Source organism: Vitis vinifera, chromosome 17 (genome assembly GCF_030704535.1).
Source record: "Vitis vinifera cultivar Pinot Noir 40024 chromosome 17, ASM3070453v1".
NCBI lineage: Eukaryota > Viridiplantae > Streptophyta > Magnoliopsida > Vitales > Vitaceae > Vitis > Vitis vinifera.
Window position 1 is genome coordinate 2,768,366 of NC_081821.1, and position 20,998 is coordinate 2,789,363.

Here is a 20,998-nt window from a genome sequence, read left to right on the forward strand (position 1 = left end):
AGCGGGTTTTGACTGAGAAACAATTCAAGGAACCCTAGTGTATTCCATTTATCAGACTGCCCAAATCCCAATTTCACAACATTTCTGTAACTATTCTTGCCTAGCTCAGACAAAATTTATTGCTTTCCCTTCTCCTGTGACTGCTAGTCATGCCAAGAGCATGTTTTTTCAGTTACAACATCACTTCTTCAAATCACCTGAATGCTAGAAAATCAAACAAAAACACAAAATTCAAACCTTGATTACAACAAATGCAAATGAATTTTTACAAACAAATACACATACTCGTGGGCGGCTGCACCACCAACCCACGAATACAAAGAAAAAAAAGTGAAGAAGAAAAAGAATCACAATAATCTCAAATTGAAGTATATGTTGGCTCAGGGTCTTCAATCAGTCTTTCTTACATTTGTTCCAAATTACCCAGGACCTGCCTCCACTTCTTGGCATTCCAGTGAGCCAGTATTCAGTTTGGTTCTGAACTTGCCTGTTTTATTCTGCTGGTTCTTCTGCAGCTCGTGATGGTTGAACCCTCTCCTGACCACTGCTTATTGCTGCACTAGGTCTAGGCACTTGTGAACTGGTTATAGGCTTTTGCAATGGTTTCAGAGTAGCCATGATTTCAGCAAATGTAGGCCTCATTTTTGGATTTCTAAAATGTAAAAACAGGTAAGATGTTAGAAAACAGTAAGTTTATATGACTAAGATGTTAGAAACCTATAACTTTATATGCTTAACCATGAATGTAAATACATCCATAAACATACTGTATACACTGCAAGATCAAAATAAACAGAGAAATTTTCCACCACGATGCATTCACTACAAAAGCATGCAAAATATATATGTATACACACACACATATAGCTGGGATTATTGTTTACAGATCTTTTATGTGTAGGATTTGGGCTTGTGTTTGCAGATTGAACAGAAAAGGATCTGGGTGGCTTGGTGGTACACTTCCAACAGTAGTTCAATGCAACAGATTGATTGGATCTGACAGAAGATTTTCAGGGGCAACAATTCTATAGAGATCAGAATGGAACAAAGAACTAAGATAAACAAAGACTGAACAAGGCCAAGCTAGCTATACCTTTACCATGTTATGTAGGATTCAACACTAGCTGAACTAACTTGAGAGGAACTATTCAAACACAGACCAGTCATCCACAAGTTGCTTAATCAAGTTCTAACCAATGTAAACTGGTAGGCAAACACAGCTTAACCATTGGATTCTGGTGTTTCTGTTTCTCTCAGATTTTTATATAAATCTTTCATCATTTTATCAAATAAATAAATAAATAAAATATACATAATCCAGCATAATGGATGGTGAACTCAGGTCAAACAGTTTTGATCCAATCTGGGCCCGGACCAATATGACCTTCAGTTTTCAAAAAACTTCTGCCTGCATGGGCACATAAGGCAAACAATAGTCAAAAGTCTTAGGTTTGTTGAACAGTGTTTGGAAAAAATCAAGTTGGTTCCAACACAGCTCAACTGAATACAGCAATGAAATGTACAACATAACATACTGCACAAGACTACTTTTTTAATAGGCCACAATTATTGTACTTTGGAGCATAAAACTACTATTATTTTGTTTCTGATAAAATAACATTAGACACTAAATGCCGACAAAAGGTAGAAATCAGCAATTGCACCAAAACATGTTGCATGAAGGCATCCACTGCACTTCTCACTAACCCTAACCCCTAAACCCATTCATAGAGAACTGTTTCCTATACTATTTACCTTGTGTTTGCCTAATACAGGAAAATCTGACTTTAAAACCTAGAATCTTCAGGACCCAGTAATATGCCTTTACATCCTGTTCTTCAAGTCTTCCTCAACCCTACAAGAACTAAGATGTCTAATGCGCCCCATATGCATTCTATGAACACATACTTAAAATTTGAATTACAGAAGTACCTCTGTTAACATACACAGATGATTTGGTTCCATAAACTGAAATCACTAGTTCCAATGAAATTTGTTGAGATAAATCAAAACGAATATTACCAATTATAATAAAACCATATTTCAGTTGCACAAACTGAAATCAATAGCCAGTCCAAATAGTTGCAACTGAAATTGTCAAGATAATCAGAATCAGTGTTATCAATTCTAGACTGGATGTGAATGCATAGTCACAGTTAATAGCAATAAAATTTGAACTTCTATTTTTAACATACCAAAATTATTAGTTAAGATTTGTTGACAAGAAGAATAAGAGCTAGTATGATCTTGTGATCCTCAAGGTTTTTGTCATGAAGTGTTAATATCGTTATCTCTGTGCATGTGCATGTGTTTTTGCGAGGTTTCTTAACAAGCATTAAAAAACCATTGACTGAAATTCAAAATTTCCATATTTGAACAAAAAATAACATTGCTTAATGTTAAAAACCCCATTTAAATGGCAGAAACCCAATTAAAACAGTTTGGTGCTCTAAAAGAGACACTGTGTGACCTTCAGGACAAAGGATACAGGTCTGGGCATGATTTGTACTGGTACAGTCTGCTCGTCTAAAATGGTAAGAAGCAAAGAAAAATTAACTGGTGACAGAAGTAAATGAAACATTTAGAATTGAGACAAACACATTTCATAAATTATTAAAGATAACCCTTATTGATAAAAAAATAAATAAATAAATAAATTATTAAAGATAAACGATCCCCTAAAATATCAAGTTGGCAAACAGTTTCATAATCAGAAAAATAAAAGCTACAAATAGGAAGTTGTCGATAAATACTCTAGCTTATGCCAACCATGAGCTGTACAGATGCAGGATGCTTTTACCACACAATTATGAAATAAACAAAAGTACATTCCATTGGACATGTTCAAAATAGAGTAGATTGAAGGCGAAATAACTTGTGTACTCACGTGTGCCAGCATCTCCTAATAATATCTGCCACAACAGGATCCATATCATCTGGAATGTCAAGACGGCGATGCTGGAATCCAACAGCACCAACAACTTGCATTGGGTTCATTCCTCCCCATGGTTGTTGTAATGTAGAGAGTTCCCATAATATGACCCCAAAGCTGAAAACATCACACCTGCACATACAGCACATACAACCATTTTCATCAGATGATCATCCAAAATCTTAAAGAAGACAACTGATATACTCTAGGAAAGAGGACATACTTTTCATCTGAAGGCTCATTTCTTAGTACTTCCGGAGCCATCCACTCAGCCTAAACAAGAGTAATATAATATGAATTATTAAAATTTCTGATTGTAATGATTGCCTATAAAAGAAGCATCAATGCTACAGGACTATTATTGAGAAAGTAAAGAAATGATTGCAAACAAATGTGTAAATAAATACAAAAAATTTGTGAAGGAAATGTAATGTTGAACACCTTTTTTTTTTTTTAATTCATTTGTGATGAAACAATAGCTATTTGTTTTAATTGTTCCAAAAAGTATTTTGTGTCAATATACATATTGTTAAGCTATCAATTTGACCCAAAAGCTTGAGCTTTTTAAGTAACTATGGGTCAACAATATATATCAGGCCAAATCGAGATACAGCCCTCAAACACCCTGCCACATGAGCAGCCTTCTTTGGGCTTGCATGTGAGCTCAATAAGTTGGAACACTCCACCTTATGAGCAGCATTTTCTTTGTGTTTGCATGTAGGCTCAATAAGTTGGGGCACCCCACCTCATGGGCATCCTTTCTTTGAGCTTGCACATGAGTTCAATAAATTGAAGGAAACAAATAAAAGTGAGGTTCAAACTCATGACTCTCCATGAGACAAGGCTAACTTAAGCTTTTGGTCACTTGGTAGCTTAAGATGGTATCAAAGCCTTAGTTTATGGAAGGTCATATGTTTGAATGTCATGGATGTTTACTTCCCTATTTATTAAGCCCATATGCAAACCCAAAGAAAGCTACCAGTAAGGTGGGTTATTAAGAGACTAGCCAAAGTGTAAATTGACTTATATGTATAGTTAACCCATTACCTAATAGCTTAAGCTTTTAGGTCAAATTGATAGCTAAACACATGATTCCAAAGAGATGAGTAAAAGTTTGTGAAAATGTGTACCTAATAACATATTACAATTTAATCTCAAATTAACAAACTTCTTCATAAGGAGATTTTGGACAATATATTAATTACTCAGCTCCATATATATACTTCAAAAGTGTATATAGAAGTAAATTCAATGGAATTATAAACCTGATTTCATAGTGATTGCAATAAATATCCTCTTGATTAATGTTGCTATATTATCATTGTTGCATCATATTATCATATTGTTTCCCCTCATAAGTGTCCTAAAAATTTTCAGGCCTCACTGGTTATCTCTAAGTTCTGTTTAGGCCATCCCTATGGACTCCAAACATTATAAAGTGCCATTCTGACTTATAATAAGGGAAAATGGTAATTCATCAATCATGGGGTTTCACTATGTTCCAGTCAATTTAGTCCATGGGGTCTCAACTCTCAAGGGATAAAGATAATGTCTTTTTCCTACTGACTTCACAAAATAACACATTGTATGTCTTTTGTGCTGAAAGCCTGAAACCATCAAATTTGGCATGGAAACAGAGCATGGACAAATGCTAGCCCCTTGCATTTCAACTTGGAATCATTTGCAACATCAAATACTTACCATGACATTGTCACTCTCAGATTGTTCATATACCACTTGATTTATTCTCACATCAACTTTCCATTACCTCTCGCTATGTTTTCTTTTTCAAATTTCTCCATGTGCACCAAGCAATGTACAAACAGTCATGCATACATGCGTTGATAATCTCAAAATTTTCCCACATAGTTCAAACAAAAGCAAACTTTCAGAACCAATTTCTTATTTTCATGCCTCAATATCATTCCTTTTGCATGGGTAGATTCTAAGCAAAGCCCTAAATCTTGAGGATGTTACTGATGCATGATCTTTTTTTCTTTCCCTTCTTTTTTTGGTGATAGACAAACAGAATTCATATATAAAATGCCTAACATTAATGATGCATGAATTTCACCTCAGCTTTAAAGGAAAAGGCATTGAACTTGGCCCCTGAAATGTCAATCCTGAAGAATTCGCCCATCAGAAGGAAAACTCTATGTAAGTTTGCATCTATCTTTTTGTCGTAGATTGCAGTGAACTACTTTGTCAAAGGAGAAACATGGGCATTAAGAGATCTTATCAACTTAATATCTAGAAAGTATGAGGGCATGAAAAGGACAGCTTATCCAATGGGAGGCTCTACAAAATGTAGATCCCAAAGAAGTTAGTCAAGGGGATGTACATGTGTCCGTGGGTGGGGGTGTAATGCTAAATTACTGCACCATCCGTGGATGTTAGCATTATCCTCAATTTCCTTTGGACATAAAATAACCTGTCTTTCTCATTTAAAGATGTCTCCAAACTTATCCTTAAATCTCATCTATGCAAGTTTTTACACAAAAATCCACAAATCAAGTTTCATTTATTACTTTCAAGAACCTACTAGTTCATCTGAGATAGAGATAGATGGACCATAAAATAAAACCAATTAAAAATGCCAATAAAAAATCCCTGAAAAAAAAAATTATTTGATCAAAGACACACAAGTAGTCATCCATCCAATATATATATTTAAGAGATGCCCTTTCTGAAAAACCAATTTCCCTAACCACCTACCATTTTTTCTTGAAAATAGGTTGCCTTCATGCATCTTTGGAACATGTTCTTACTGTAACATTTGGCAGGGAAAAGAGCAGCATACTTAATGGATTGGGGTATTATCATTTGACACAACCAATTTAGGAGATAAACTTCAAATAAAAAATAACATGAAAGAGTGATTTTAGCTACTGAGTTTTATCCCATTTTTCAGAAGACAAAACAAATTAAAATTAAAAATTATGAATAAAAATGAAAAGCGAGCATGATGGCTCGACACATGATCTATATCTGATTCAAGTAGCAGCATGCTTCCTCACCTTGGCAAATAAAATCTCAAGCATAAACAAACAGGGATATGGATTTTTTGGATACAATATCTTGCAGGGTTTTTTAGATCACAGTATATTTTTCAGGGATATTTCAGCATTTTTCCCAAATAAAAAATCATAGAGAAAGAGTGCAACAACTTTATCAAGTTGAAGAAGAGGAAAGGGCTTTTTCAGGGACATTTCAGTATTTTTCCCAAATAAGAAATTTAGGGGAGAGAGAGAGCAATGATAAGGATCCAATTGAAGAAGAAGAAAGGGGCAAACACACATTCTCGTTCATTGATAATTACTCAAATGTTCCCACTGTTAATGAGAAGGATGTGTCATGCAGAAGAAAACTGGGAATGATGCTAACCCAACATATGCATGGGCTTGGCAATATCAATGAAGAAAAATGACCCTGCTTAGCTTGAGTCTAGTCTAACTTCGTGAAATGACTAGAGGCAAAGGATAAGTAGAAGTTGGAAATGTTGGAGCGAAACACTACTACTTTTAACAGTAGTTTACTTATTTCATGAGTTGAAAGCAGGAACACAACCCCTCTTTTTGGACTGAAGGCATGTCTCAGCAAATCAATCCAAGCGCAGAATCTTGCCATCTGGCTAGAGCAACAAATCTATTTAAGGACAATAGAGGTGTCAGAAAAGTTACCACAAGGATAATTGTCCTGTTTTAGCCAAGTGTTCCTACAAACATTGCTTGTTGACCCTTCAACATCAGCTCTTCCTATCATTTTGAATAAAAAAATTACCAAGTGTTGAATTGTCCATCCACCCATAGAGAAAGTGAGTTGGGTTTGAGACAGGTTAGTTTTATTCTGGTGTTGATAGTATCCACTCACACCATTGGTCATCAAGCTGGTTTGAAATGTCAATAGTAGTAAGCTAACGTGAATTGGATTATAATGAGTGTCACTAAGTCAAAATCCCTGCCACACAATTCCTGACTGGGCCTCACAGTCCCCAGCCAATTAGATCTCTCCCACCCCTTCCTCTACAACTCAATTGTCAATCCTTGGTAAGGGCCTCATGGTCCCCAATCAGTTAGATTTCCCAAACCAAAACTAAATCATCACACCCCATCCCCAATCAACCTTGAAACAAGCATGTGCACAAACCACAGACACACATTATCCAGCATAGCGTGATTTCCTTCTATCAAACATATGAAACATCAAGTTAGACATAGAAAATGCCGAAACCTTATGACAACAAACAAAAAGAAGGGAAAAAAATAAAAAAGAAAGAAAAAATGAAGGAAAAAAGCAACAAAAAGAAACATAGTACAGACATAATGTAACAATCAAAAGAAGAATGTATTGTGCTTCATTCATGATGTTGTAGAAATACATGGGCAAGATGCAAAGTACAGCTTACCGTCCCTGCAGTTGACCTGGAAGAAAGAAAAGTACTATGCTTCATTCGTGATAAGCCAAAGTCGCATACCTGAATAACATGCAGAAAAAATTCACATCACGCTGGATTAGGTTTAGAAGATGCATAAAATGTACATGGCATTGTAACAAACAAGACAAAAAGGCTACCTTCACAACCCAATTCTTATCGACAAGAAGGTTTGGAGACTTCAAATCACGATGAACTATTACTGGAGTGCAATTATGCAAATAATTCATTCCCCGAGCCTGAAAGTTCAATTATTTAAGGGAACACATTATCACTAGGTGGAGTAACCAAGCAATACTAAAAGCTTTCATAATTGATATTGATATTAACAATAAGAATATAGAAACATACAGCATCAAGGGCCATCCTCAAACGCCTCCTTTCATCTAATTGATTGTTAGGCCGGTGAATTAGTCTATACAAACTACCTCTGCACAAAAATAAATCACTTCACAATTCCAGGTAAAATAAAGAATCAAACTGGATTACTTTATGAAAAGCTCTAGGAATTGGGGGTTCTAAGTAAAGATGGCACTATGAAACAATTCAACAAAACATGACGTCATCCTCTTTGTTTATGATTTCTAATAAATATATTTGCTTTCATACAAGTCAATGCATGATATAACATAATCGATTTTCCCTCTTCTTTGGAAGGATGAAAGATCCTTTTCACTAAAATCCTGTAAAGTCATAACCCCCTCTTAGCTAGGAAGTTGGATTCCTGATTACAACAAACTTAACCCAATTGATTTCCACCCTCAATTTTGAGATAATAAGGGTCCATAAACCCTTGAGTAATCAGTAAACTTGTACAGGGCCCATAAACTCCTGTGTGATCAATAAACTAGCACAATGAAAGAATCTAATGCAATGGCTTTCAGAAAATCATATTTCAGATGTTAAAATAAACATGAAAAGAAGTATATAGTGCCAGCATACCTGGGAAGAAATTCTGTAACAATTGAAAGATTTGGGACACGAGTTACCGCTCCCATGAAGAGAACAACATTGGGATGCCTTAGTCTTTTCATGATCCGCACCTTGAAAAACAAACCATAAGTGAAATAATAAATTTTTCTAATCCTTCATATGGGCCAAAGTGACATATATAAATCAACATTTATAGGCATGTGGATGTGAAAGTGGACAAAATAGTCATGTGGGTGCAAGAGTAGGAAAAAAAAATTAAAACAAAAAAATAAATAAATAAAAAGAATAAGCATGTGGGTGAAAGATGAAAATGTCAATGCATAAGTGGAAAATAGGATCCATAGATCTTTTGAGTGAAAGAAATAGGATTTGAGACAACTTCATGAAATTGGACTGTTTTCAAAGTAAAGGAAATAGGGTTTAAAAAATTCATGCATTGCACCCTAATTCAGTCCACCTAAAGGACTTAGATGTGCACAATTAAATAGAATTTGGGAAAGGAGCATGAGGATGTTAAAAATCATACCCATCAGAGGAAGTCATTAGTCAATAGTGTCACAGTGCACAGGTCAATAGTGTATTGAAAGGATTTCTGTTTAGCCTTTTTATACTCAAGTACATTATTTTGCTTTTCTGAAGGCCTTCTTCTTATCCTTGTCTTTTTTGCAGATAATTTTACTTTTATCTAATAGAATGTAAGTGTACTTTCCAATAAAAAAAATTAGTTCCAGTGCACCATCAGCACCTAATTTTAGTGCTTGAATGGGAGGAAAAAAACATACAGTACAATACACTATCAAAAGTCAAAGTTGTTTTGGGCCAAGTACAATGCATGACAAATATATAGTACAAAGCTAGTGGCAGGAGCAACTGCCAACCAGGATAACAGAAGCAAAAATCTATGCATATCAAGGATATGGAGGGGCCTATGTCATCATGGACAGAAACTTAAAAAGTTAATCAGTCTTTCTGAAAAAATGGTAATTGCCATATAAACACAGCATCCACTAACAATAGGAAGAAAAGAAACCAACTAGAGCATACAAACATAACAATAAAGATCAATTAAAACAAACTGAGAAAACAAAAAATAGCCAGCCATCTACAATGACTAACATTGCATAAGCTTTAACAATCATGGGTTCCTATCCTTGCATGTGATACAGCTATTACTGAAAGCATGCTCCCATACAAATCATATAGTCATAATTACAAGCATCACTTAGGTTCTGATGTCCTAACTTATCCAGCATTTTTTTAAATGCTATAACACAAATGCAGAGAGAGAGAGAGAGAGAGGGTATTTACCTCACTTCTGAATTCGTCAAGTGATTCACCAGAAATATCTTGGTCCAGGAACTTCTTAACAGCAACTTCCTAAAAAAATCAAAGAGTGACAATATACTCAAAATAAACACCTTTCAAGAATGGGAAATGTCCACTCATAAAAAGATTCACAAACAGAAAATTATAAAAATAAAATAAAAAATCCTGAAATATATTTAGTGGATTTTCTAACCAAAATCTTTAACAACTAAGGAACAACCCTAGAACAAGAGCAAAAAGTGGCAGATTATTGATGCTCCACTATGCATTTAAGCTATAACAAAATTGGTTATACTTTTGGCCACAAATATTTAAGCAAGGTCCAAGGGGATAAAAAGAACATGCTCAAATCATTCAAGAACAGATACATTTGATAATTTGAACTAGACAAAATCTATATAAACAGGGAAGTTCAAGTAAAGTGAATTTATAGGATTGAAATAAATAACATCCAAACACCAGGTACTACAACTATGTTAACATAACAATATTTCCCCCTTGATTTATAAGAACATCATCTGCTGAATGTATGCCTAAGATTAAGAAAACATTTGAAGTAATAATCCTTTTCTATTTTTTATAACTGCAACGGAACTTAAACCTCCGGATTAGGCTAGAATCAGGTAAAATAATGCTTAACTCTGACCTATCAAACAGGGCCATGAGAAATTTTCAGCTGCGGGCATAAAACCAACATCATAAGCAGAGTTTCCAAATTATGCCTCCGAAAATGGTCATAGCCACACACTCAGAACAAACAATAATTGCCATCAATTGGAATTATTAGTATCAGTTTTTTTCAGTCAATCGATTTTATCTGAAGAGCAACACAGGAATAAAAATGAAATACAGCAACCTTTTTCCCTAATACAGAAACCCACTTCCTTGGGTACATGTTACAAAACAGATGGAATCTTAAGAATTTTCATAAAACCTCTTTTTCACTAATAGTTTGGTTGGTTCCAAAGAAAAATGTAGCAAAAGAAATGAAATCAAAATTTAGAAACTTGGATTTTTTAATTATTCAGGAACTGAGGAAAAGCCCAACCTCCAATCAACTGAGCCCAATGCAACTGTACAAGTCAGTTAAGATACATTATTCATTTTTTCAGAAACCAAGCATCATAAAACACATGATTCAAAATGTTGGTTCTTCTTCCTCATTTCTCTCAACAATCAAATGGATGTCAAGTGCTGCCCATCTTATGATATATTAAGGAAATGTAATATTTTCCTATAGGAAATATTAATGGAGCTTTTGGAAGATCCACTTCCCTATGTCTTCCTGTAATTTGGGTAAAATACTTCATGTGTAGGTCTTCAGATGTTTTCAGGACATGATTATATCTATTTTGACATAATTTCACATTTTTTTTAGGCTTCCTAAATGTCTGCTAAGTTTCTTTCCATATCATGTTTCCCTGAGCGCAGCGCTTTCTGAACATGCAATTATACACTGTACAACTGAGCAACACAAATGCACACATAAAATAAAAAGTCCCAGCACTTTGCAGATCTATATAAAAGGACCACAATCATAACAAAGACCTAACATGATAAACAGGGTGAAATGTCAGGGTAGCATGAGGAAACTTACAGTGCCATGCCAGTCTCCACGATATACCTCCCCATACGATCCTGCAACACAAAGAATATACCAAAGAAATGAAATAAACCTGAATATGCTAAAACAAGAGGGAATTAGCATAATATATATAACATGAAGCCTATAAACTCTGTAGCCTATCCAAAAAACAAAAAAATGAAGCTCATAAACTCTAAAGATACAACGCAAAGGCCAATACCAAGTCCGATACGCTCACCCAAGGCGATTTCATCCCATGGGATCTCACAGTCTGCAACATCATCAAGTGCCACATCTGATTTTGTGCTATCCGCAGATCTATCCGATGTTCTCTCTCCTTCAGGATTTGTCCCAGAAGCATCATGCTCCCGGTTACCACTACCATGAGGCTCATAACCAGCACCATCTGCATCTCCCCCACTTTGCATGCCATCCGTTTGGTTAAAGCACTCAGCAGCACCACTTGGAGAATGAACACCAGTTTCCAAGTTCTCATACTGCTTACCAACAGCTGCAGTTGTTGCTACGACTGCTGCAGCAGCAGTGGCAGCAGCCGCCACAGGAAGTTCAAGGTTTGGGTCAGCAGTTGACTTTGCTGCAGCAACAACCATTGAAGATGCAACAACTGCTGCTGCCGCTGCAGCAGCAGCAACAGGAACATTCTTCACATATTTCACAGGATTCACCTCTGATTGTGATGAAACAGACTGCCCAGTTACTTCTTTAAAATCTAGCAGATTGTTAAACCCTAAACCTTCCACAGGCTTAAGATCTGGCTGTACACAAGGACTTACTCTAGGTTGCATCCCATGATAAGGCAGAGGTGGCAAAAAGCCAATCGGACCAAGGTCATCTTGATCTTTAATTTTCCGGATTACTGGTCTCTTTTCATTTTCATCTTTATCTTCAGTTGGGGACTTGGCCTCAACTATTGACACATCTATATGCTCGGGATAAATTTCAGTGAATAGGTTTGGAGGAGCAACAACACCACTTTCAAGTAACACATCATGAAGTTTCTGGGCCAACTGTGGATTTTCTTTGGCAGCATCAATCATATATTGTGAAACATCCTTCACTTTCATTCTACGCACCGCTGGAGAGCTTACACCTTCTGTCCAGGAGGGAGATCTTCCATGCATGTACGGATGGCTAGGCCTGCTGGGAAGTGCCCGAAGCAGAGTCTGCTCTGCATTCAAACTATCTTTACTTGGCCTGGGTAGATTTGCACAAGCCGTAAGTTCCCCTCTGTCATCAGATTCATTTCCAACAGCTGACAGATATGGCCTCACAACCCCACTGCTAGAAGAGGCTATATATGAGGAGTCTATCTCTCTAGACAAAGTACTGGCCGAAAAGATAGAATCATCATATTCTATATGCGATCCTGCTGCATCAGATGGAATAAGTGTTCCAGGATCTGCCATTAGATCAACAATGTACTCCCTGAAATTCACATAATCTCTCACCTTAAATAACATATGAATGCTTTGAGACTTCAATAAAGTAATTATACATGTAAGGAGGCATTTTCCTGCTTCAAGATCAATAGTTTTTGAGTAAAACTACCAAAAGAAAGACTAATCCAACCAGTTAGAATTAGGATCTGACATAAAACTTTGATAGAGCTCAGCAAATTGGGTTAAAGCATCTCATCGTACAGAGCTGGTAAAGCATCTCCTCATGCAGGGCACATGATAAATAATGTTCAACGAAAAGCAAATATAGAATTACATTGCAAACAAGCTATCGTGCTTGTACCAAGAAAAGTTTCACTTATAATAGCAATTACCTTCCATCTTCAATCTTCACGAAGTTCATTGCCACATCATCAGAACCTGTATATTGCTGTCCTTTCACTAATCGGCATGGGATGCCCACACTATCAGCCAAAACCTACATATTCATTTAAGACAGATGGCTAATTGACAGAAAAGCTTGAATTGAAAACCAAAACTCCTAAACAAAAGGACAAAAAGAACAGTAAGAACTAATGAAACAATGCAACATAACTGAAACTCAAGGAATTCCACACATGCATAAAACAACAACTATAAAATTAACAAAACAAGATCTTATGAAGGAATGCTGCATGCATGAAACTCAAGGAATTACACACAGACACACACACATACATATACCCTAAAACTTAATGTGATAAAGTATTAAATGGTAGAAAACTGCTAACTTTATGGATTGTCTAGACAACAAGAACAGAGGAGCTCCTCACGAGGAATCTGCTCTCCACCAAAGCGATAGATTCTAGAAGCATATTTGCACTGCACCTTAAAGCATTTTACCTCTTCTCAACATTCTCCACCATTCAGTTGCCAGCAAAGGCTAATATGGAGACCAGCAACCACCACAGACCACTCCATCATTACATTCCTATTTGTCCAATTATACATGCCAAGATGACAACTAAGGCTGCATAAACTAAATTAAATTCTCCAGTTCCAAATAAATAGTTCGCTTTCATCTTTTGAATGAGATGAATTTTAAGTATTGAAGAAAGGAGGGAAAATTATCCAAGTCTCTCTTTTCTGCTCCCTCCTAAGGTGCATTTTGGATATTTCTGTGCTTTCTAGGAACCTTATGTTATTTGTTAAGAATCATGAAAAAGGAGGACAACAAAGCAGGACAGATCAAATTGATACCAGCATATTTGTTGAATTGACACCAGTGGAAGATTGGCTTAGCAATAGTGATAGGCCTAAGGCAGACACAAACCACTTCTAACTACCATTTACCTCAAAGTGAAAAACTCTTCCTAACACAAAGAGGAAAGGGCCAGTTGATGTCCATGGCAAATTTATATTCGAAGATAAGGTACCAGAAACTCAGGAAATGGGTAACCTTTTCCATTTGAAGCTAGAATATGTTTTCTTCATAAATATAAGAAATAAGATCATGGAGATCTAGCCTAGGCAAGTAGAGTCTCATCAACAGGCAACTGGACCTGGGGAGGAAAGCCTCTTCCTTTTCATCTTTGAAGAACAGGGGAGTCTTAAAACCAATGTTTTTAGAATAGAACCGATCATTGAATCGAAAAAAATTCACGGTTCACTAGTCGAATCGCGATCAAACCGGTGATGTAATAAATATACAATTTATATATTATTAAAGTTAAAAATAACTGTAAAAAATACAAATAATAATTTATATATTATTTAAAAATCAAAATTTTATTTGAAAATCATAAAATTAGTTTCAAGTAAAAAATTTAGATTAAAATCAGAATTTTAATTTAAAATCAGAAATTTTAAAATTTATTTTTAAATCATAAACTAATTTTAAAATAAAAAATTTATTTAAAATATGAGGGACACAATATTTTCAAAAATTTATTTAAAATTTTTTTTCATTAATTTAAATTAAAATTACAAATTATAAATCATAAAATTTAAAAAATAATAAATGTAAAATAAAATAATGGAAATAAATAAAAACAAAAAGTATTAAAAATATATATATCTGAAAGAGGGCGTGAGAGAGTCCCGAGGGGGGGGGGAGGGTGCAGTGGCAACAGCAGGGAAGGGGGGGGGGGAGGGGTAGGATTTGGAATGGGGAGAGTCGTCGGCATGTTGTGGGGTGGGGGGCAGCGACTGGAGCAGCTAGGGAGGCCGTGGGGAGGAGGGAAGGGGGGGGGGGCCACAAAGGAAGGATCTGGAAGTGGGGAGCGTAGGGAAAGGATCTGGAAGGGGGCGAAAGAGTTGGAAGAGGAGAGGGGGATTATTTTGAACCATTCAGTTCATAAAAAACTGGTCAGGTCAGCCGGTTCACCAGTCCAACCATCGGTTCCGACGATTCGAGAGCGGTTCAAAGACTAACCGGCTCAAAGGACTGAACCGGACCAGAATGGTGACCAGCCGACGGTCAGATCAGCCAGTCCGGTCCGGTTTTTAAAACACTGATTAAAACAATCCTGGAGATTGAAAAGGCCATGTCTAGGTTGAACTCCAAAAATGCTAAAAACACTAAGGTCAAATCAGCACTGGCTTGAATCTAGCAGTGCTCCACTTGACTCAAATGGTTCACTCCTGAAGGGGAAAATCATTAAGAGGAGGTCCGCAAATGAAACATATGATGCAGTAGCTTGAATATCTAAGCATTTCTTTCTAGTTCTCTTAATCTACATCATCAAACAAATCTCTATATTTAGCTACTGAACATCATTATGAACATGCAACTGTGACTAAATTTGTATCCTCAAAATTGTACAACACTTTCATCCCAAATTGAGTGTTAAACCTCTAATCTGAGTCTTTAAAAGTATTCTAAGCACCTAACACATCCATATCAACCAAGCACTTGAAGAGGTTACAATTCAAGCACCGATTCCTAGAGACACCCTAGGCAGAGTAAATGACCTTAGAGACCATGTTTTTATTAAGGCAAACTGAAAGAGATTCTGGCATGTGTTTAAAAGTTGCTTTGTTTAATTGAAACTTACCTGTGCAATAATTAGAGTTAAGGAAAGGGAAAAGTGGCCATCAATTGATCCAAAGAGCGGATTAGTCAATAGATACTGTCATTTAACTTTGATAGATCAAGACACTTCTCAATCAATTATGAAGAAATTGCACCTCAGTTGATCAAGGGGCATTTCCAATTGACTGAGATTGCAATGTTCCATCTAGATAGAGCTTTCGATTACGAAGCAAATTGATCCAGCATTGTTCCTAAATTGTTTTGAACTCTTATAGAATGAGTTCTAGTCAAACAGGACATGTTTTCCCCATGAATATCAAAACTGAGAGATTGTTCAATATGCCCCTTCTAATGCTTTAAAATAGAAAAAAGACACAGGAAAACATTTTTATAAAAGCCAAACCTTTTTCATGTGTTAATTCTTCATTGATTTTTGAAACCCCAAAATCCTTACAACTTGCCCTATATATTCATTGCATGTTTGAATTATAAGAAGTCATTGTTTTTGGTAGAATGCTGAATTCATGCATATCTACTAGAAGGCGAAAACAAATGTGGTGGTATAGTGTATGACTAGCAAGCAAAGTGCAAAAACTCATGAAAATCAGGTGCTGTAAACCAATGATTAGATGCAATGGAGAACTGATATTCTTGTGCTCATGACTTAAATTTCTAATGGATTAGATTCATACAACTTGTGCTATGTTTTTTCATCCCTTGTGATATCCCATATTTGATAAGGGAAAAAGCTACTAGTACCATATATGTATGGGATTCTCCCAACCAAGTAGACACATCTAAAGTCTTGAGGGCCCATTGAACCAAAAGCGGACAATATCTACATGGGAGGAAGTGACCTATTACATCCCTCCTTTGGGTTTTCCACGTAAACTGAAACATGTCCCATTGATTTATTTTTCTCAATACATGTTATCTGTGATTGCTTGCTTGATAGATTTTCAGATGCAATCTCATGAGAGAAATGCATAAATTTGAGCAGATCATACTATCTGCTAATTCTCATGAGAGAATGTTCCAAGAAGAAGAGAAGTCAAATACGAGCTTGAAGAATCTCTTCCTTCGGGCTCTTCTTGAATGGTCTCAACAGTTCATGGACGTGGACTATCTCTCCTTTATGAATATGTTGGGTGGTTGATTTGTTGGTCATCTTTGGCATTTCTAGGTTTTTGTTTCTCCTTTGTTGCCTTGGGTGAGGCCTTCTTTGTATACTGCCGGTGTACTTAGGGAGCGCCCCCTGTTTTGGCGTGGTCTAATATGATTTCTTCTCTTGGTTTATCAAAAAAAAAAAATGTTTTACTCAATAACAGTCTGTCCAGTCTAGCAATAGCATTGTCAAAGGTAAATGACTTCCAATGATTAAAATCACAGAAAATGAATGGAAAAATATGATTAATAATTGCATAATAATAGGGTAGTACTTTTATGAAGGAAACTAATACCACCTGACAAATTACTTACATAAGTAGACCTTAGAAGCATTTAATAAAGGTTTTAAATGAGGAAATAGATGGCTCAGCAACATAATTTATTGTAGAGTTCCTAATTAGATTTATCCAAATCTTTTTAAGCTAAAAAGTGGATTAAGTACCTTGAACAACAATGCCCGATGGCGAGCCAATCCAATTGTCAGAGAACCAAGAGGCAAAACCATGCTCCCAAGGGTTGCTTTCAAACTGTAACTGAGACTTTGCCACGCTCTTGACATGTTGACTGGATCCCCAACTGGTCCACCCATATTCGCAGCAACTAAAGCAGCAAGCCTTTGCACCAAATCACTACCTACAAAAACTGGAGATTCCGACCTTGACTTGACGGCCATGACCAGGGCCTCCTGTTCAAGTTTTAACAGGTTAGCATCAGCAGCTCTATTGACCAAAACTGCTTCCCAGGTGACACAATCTGATAATGGTGTTCCTTGTAGATCAACAAGGGAAGGCATCTTTTGTGAGGTGGACTCCATCAAAATTCCATACAGGTCGTAAAAACCATCCAAGATCTTGTCATCATAGCTAAGAGCATTGTAATTCTGTGAAGCACGGATAAATCTACGATATGAGAAAGGTTAGAAAGGAACAAACATATTGAAAAGTAATTTCATGAAAGAAAAAAAAAATGATATATTGGAATGAATCTAGTAAAATATCAAATCCATCTGAAATTTCTCTAGGAATAGATAACTAAGGCTCTTGGCAAGTTAGGAAATAATATATACTAATTATCAACAGAAGACATCTCCCCATCAGATTTTCTCTTTACAACATATATTATGCTCAACAAAACCTATGAAGAAGGAACCATTGCCTTCTGTTGTAATCCTAGGCCCTAACTGGAGAATTAAGGAAAAAGATCAGACACAATGCAAGATTGGAAATGAAGCAAGATCCCATATTTTCAAGCTCTGTTTCTCTACCATAGTTATAAAATCCTGGTTCTTAAATGAAATATATAAATAAAATCAATATAATAAACTAACACAAAGATCAAAGAATAAAAGGTTTAGACTGAAAACAAAGTCCACATGATGACATATGGAACTGAGTTGGATGAAGTTAAAGTCAGAAACGAAGAGAAAAAATTAAAGTAGTAAGATAAAAGCATGTGATTTCCAAAAAAGAAAAAAAGAAATTCAGAAAATGTTACAGATACTAATTTGCAAAAAGGTTTTAGGTATGAGCACTTGATATCATAGAGAAGCACACAAACATATTAAGTATAAAGTCTACAGAATACACACACACACACACACGCATATATGATATTCTTCACTCTGGACAGTATCAGTAATAGCATAAGTGAAATCAGCATCAAATAATAATCATCAAATGTATGCAAGAAATAAAATAGATATCTATATGGTGAAGCTTTTCATCTTTAAAACTATAGCTTCACAGTTCCCAATGTCTGAAGATGAGATAGCTTTTTGTCACTTTAGTTCTGCATGATTCTCCTATTACTAGAGTTCTGTCCATCCTTTAAACAAGTGCTTGAAGGCTGGGCAGTTTCCCCAATGTATATCTGAACCTAGATCTTCTAAATTCAAAAGGTTCAAACCACTAGTCCTGCCTTCCCATTGGTAGAAGAGATGATGCACATCTGTATTGATAAGACTCTCAACTACATTCCTGCTAAAGTTGATGATGATATTGACACCAGCAGCCTGATGTGTCTGTCATTCATCACAGGTGATTCAAAGGTTGAACAACAAGGATCACAGGAGAGGTCAAGATTGCCCTCTGAGACTGTTTTTCTCAATTTCTTCCAATGTCTCTTTCAACAGAGGTAATTCAAGGGTTTAAGGACAAAGATCACGGGAGCGGTGAAGGGTGAAACTGACTGTTCTAAGCTCTTTTTTCCAATTTCTTGAACCAAAATTTCAGTCCATAAGCATGACTGAAGCTTCATGCTTTATGAAAATTGCTAATTTTATTGCAACATGATATACCCCCCAGAGGGACCAAAATTCGAATTTATTCCTGTCAGTGTAAATTTTTATGACAGCAATGTCAGACACATAATGCAGCACATTAGTTGACTCAGTACCAAATCAATTATAAACTTGTATAAAAATGAGTGAGCAATTAAGCAAATGTAGGCCTACAGTCTCTTATAATGTATCATGATTTTGCATATTGAGAAGAGAAACAACAAGTCAACCAAACTCAAATTCATGGACCAGGCAGAAGAAGAGACAAACTTACCCAGTATCGATAAGCAACAATTTCTGCTGGAGTATTTTCTGGAGCACAAGAGCCCAAACTGATCTGCTTAACGGCTTCAATCTGAACTGCTTCAGGATCCTCCCTCGCACTCAACTCCAAGGCCAATTGTATCTGATACTCCTCCTCTATATCCGGATCCCTTGAATTGCTAGACCCTGAGTCACGCCTCACTGCATCTGAAACGACGTCCAAACCGCAACTGCTCATGGAATCAGATGGTTCTGATCTCTCTACTCTTGTGACATTTGAAGATAATGGGGGACTGGGGCTATGTCTATTAGCAACTGAATTCAACCAATTCGAAAGACCCGAAAAGGGTTTATGCTCGGAATTATGATGGGGCCGAGAATGCAAAAGCCTATCTGGGGATGACCCATCATGAGTCTTGCTTCCCCTTGATGAAGTAGACCCTTCAACGTCTTCGGTTTGATTCGACACAATATGGAGCTTCTTCAGAATGTTCTTCATATTGTCTCACTAAGCTAATACAGTATTCAACGCTAAAGGTATAAAAATCTGGCCATAAACATCTCCATTGTCTTGGACCAAACATGAAATCTCAATCACCAAATCACCACTAAAAGGAAAAGTTCAAAATAACCCGAAAAAGCCCCTTTGCCCAATATCCCCTGCACCCCACAGTAGACCCCAAGCCAACCCAACAAATCCAAGCGCCGCAATCACCATTTCAAGCAAAACCCAGTAAAGCCTGCCCAATATCAAGAAGACCCTGATGCCCAGATTGAAAAAGAAAACACCCTCCCTTCTACTATACAACAAACACCCAACCTTGAACACAACAATACGATAGAGTAGGAAACAAAATAATTAAAATAAAAAACAAACAAAAAACATATATAACCAAAAGAAGAAAAAATTGATCCTTTCTACCTTAAACAAGCAGATTAATAAGATTAAATCAATACCCAGACTGAGGGAAGTGGATCTTTCATTAGAGATAGAGAGGAAGAACATGGAGAAAGAGTTTTGGGAAAAAAAAAAAAAAAAAGGGGGAAGCTAACCCAAGCACAGCACAGCCAGCAAAGACCAGCAAGTGGGAGTTGGACCTGAAGATGACCCACTTGAGTTGAGGCGCAAAGGATTTCACGGTCCCAGAAAAAGGTTAAATTGGTGGGAAACAGAACCAACTCTTTCTCTCTCTTCTGGGAATCCCAAACTCCCAAGCGTGGCAGGAGTTGGAAATTTGTGGTGAACTGCACATACATGGAATATTGAATGAACCACTTGGCTGTATCCCTATTTTCAACTCCACTTTTGCTATTTCAAGCCACTCTCGATTTTTCATTTTTTTTTTCTTTTGTTTTGTTGTTGCCTGTTGGTGTTGAATTCAATGCCCTCTTCTCCTCACTTGCACATAACTTCCTAATTTGAACGTATTAAATTTTTCCTCAAGCAGAAACAATCACCTGTAACTGGTTTTTCCTTTCAACAACACACCATGGATTATTTTTTGCTACTTAAAGATCTATTCTTGCCTTCTCAACAACATTGCCTGATTTTGTTTTGCTCATCAACAAATCTTAAATATATTTATTCCTGGATAGTATTTTCACTTTGTGTGGTTTTGACTTTTGTTCTTTTGTGCAAATAAAAAATAA

At 36.3% G+C, this 20,998-nt stretch overlaps 1 protein-coding gene across 21 annotated transcripts; it reads right to left on the minus strand.

Annotated features, from left to right (window-relative positions):
* Nucleotides 1-81: 81 nt before the first annotated feature.
* LOC100854850 (probable serine/threonine-protein kinase SIS8) lies at nt 82-20,889 on the minus strand. 21 transcript variants are annotated; one of them, XR_009464644.1, is made up of 16 exons: nt 19,359-20,889; nt 17,249-17,686; nt 13,001-13,104; nt 11,429-12,654; nt 11,221-11,261; nt 9,606-9,674; nt 8,307-8,407; nt 7,716-7,794; nt 7,505-7,603; nt 7,338-7,406; nt 5,007-5,129; nt 3,156-3,205; nt 2,888-3,064; nt 2,023-2,088; nt 408-652; nt 82-204 (listed from the first exon to the last, which is right to left on the minus strand). XR_009464644.1 is itself a non-coding variant. In XM_019226524.2 (15 exons), coding segments are annotated over exons 1-15 (3,132 nt in total). In that variant the 5' UTR covers nt 19,848-20,889; the 3' UTR covers nt 213-651. The 21 variants fall into 21 exon arrangements, 18 of the variants coding, with proteins under 18 accessions (XP_019082069.1, XP_059590188.1, XP_010663669.1 ...); XR_002032299.2 differs by lacking the exon at nt 2,023-2,088; XM_019226524.2 differs by lacking the exon at nt 82-204 and having other exon boundaries at nt 213-652.
* Between the last annotated feature and the right edge of the window lie 109 nt (nt 20,890-20,998).

Coding starts and splice junctions, on each gene's coding strand:
- LOC100854850 (XM_059734201.1), bottom strand. CDS start 19,847: ATGAAGAACATTCTGAAGAAGCTCCATATTGTGTCGAATCAAACCGAA. Junction 11,262..11,428: donor GGGTGAGCGTATCGGACTTG/GTATTGGCCTTT, acceptor TTTGTGTTGCAG/GATCGTATGGGGAGGTATAT. Junction 8,408..9,605: donor TTGACGAATTCAGAAGTGAG/GTAAATACCCTC, acceptor TTGTTTTTCAAG/GTGCGGATCATGAAAAGACT.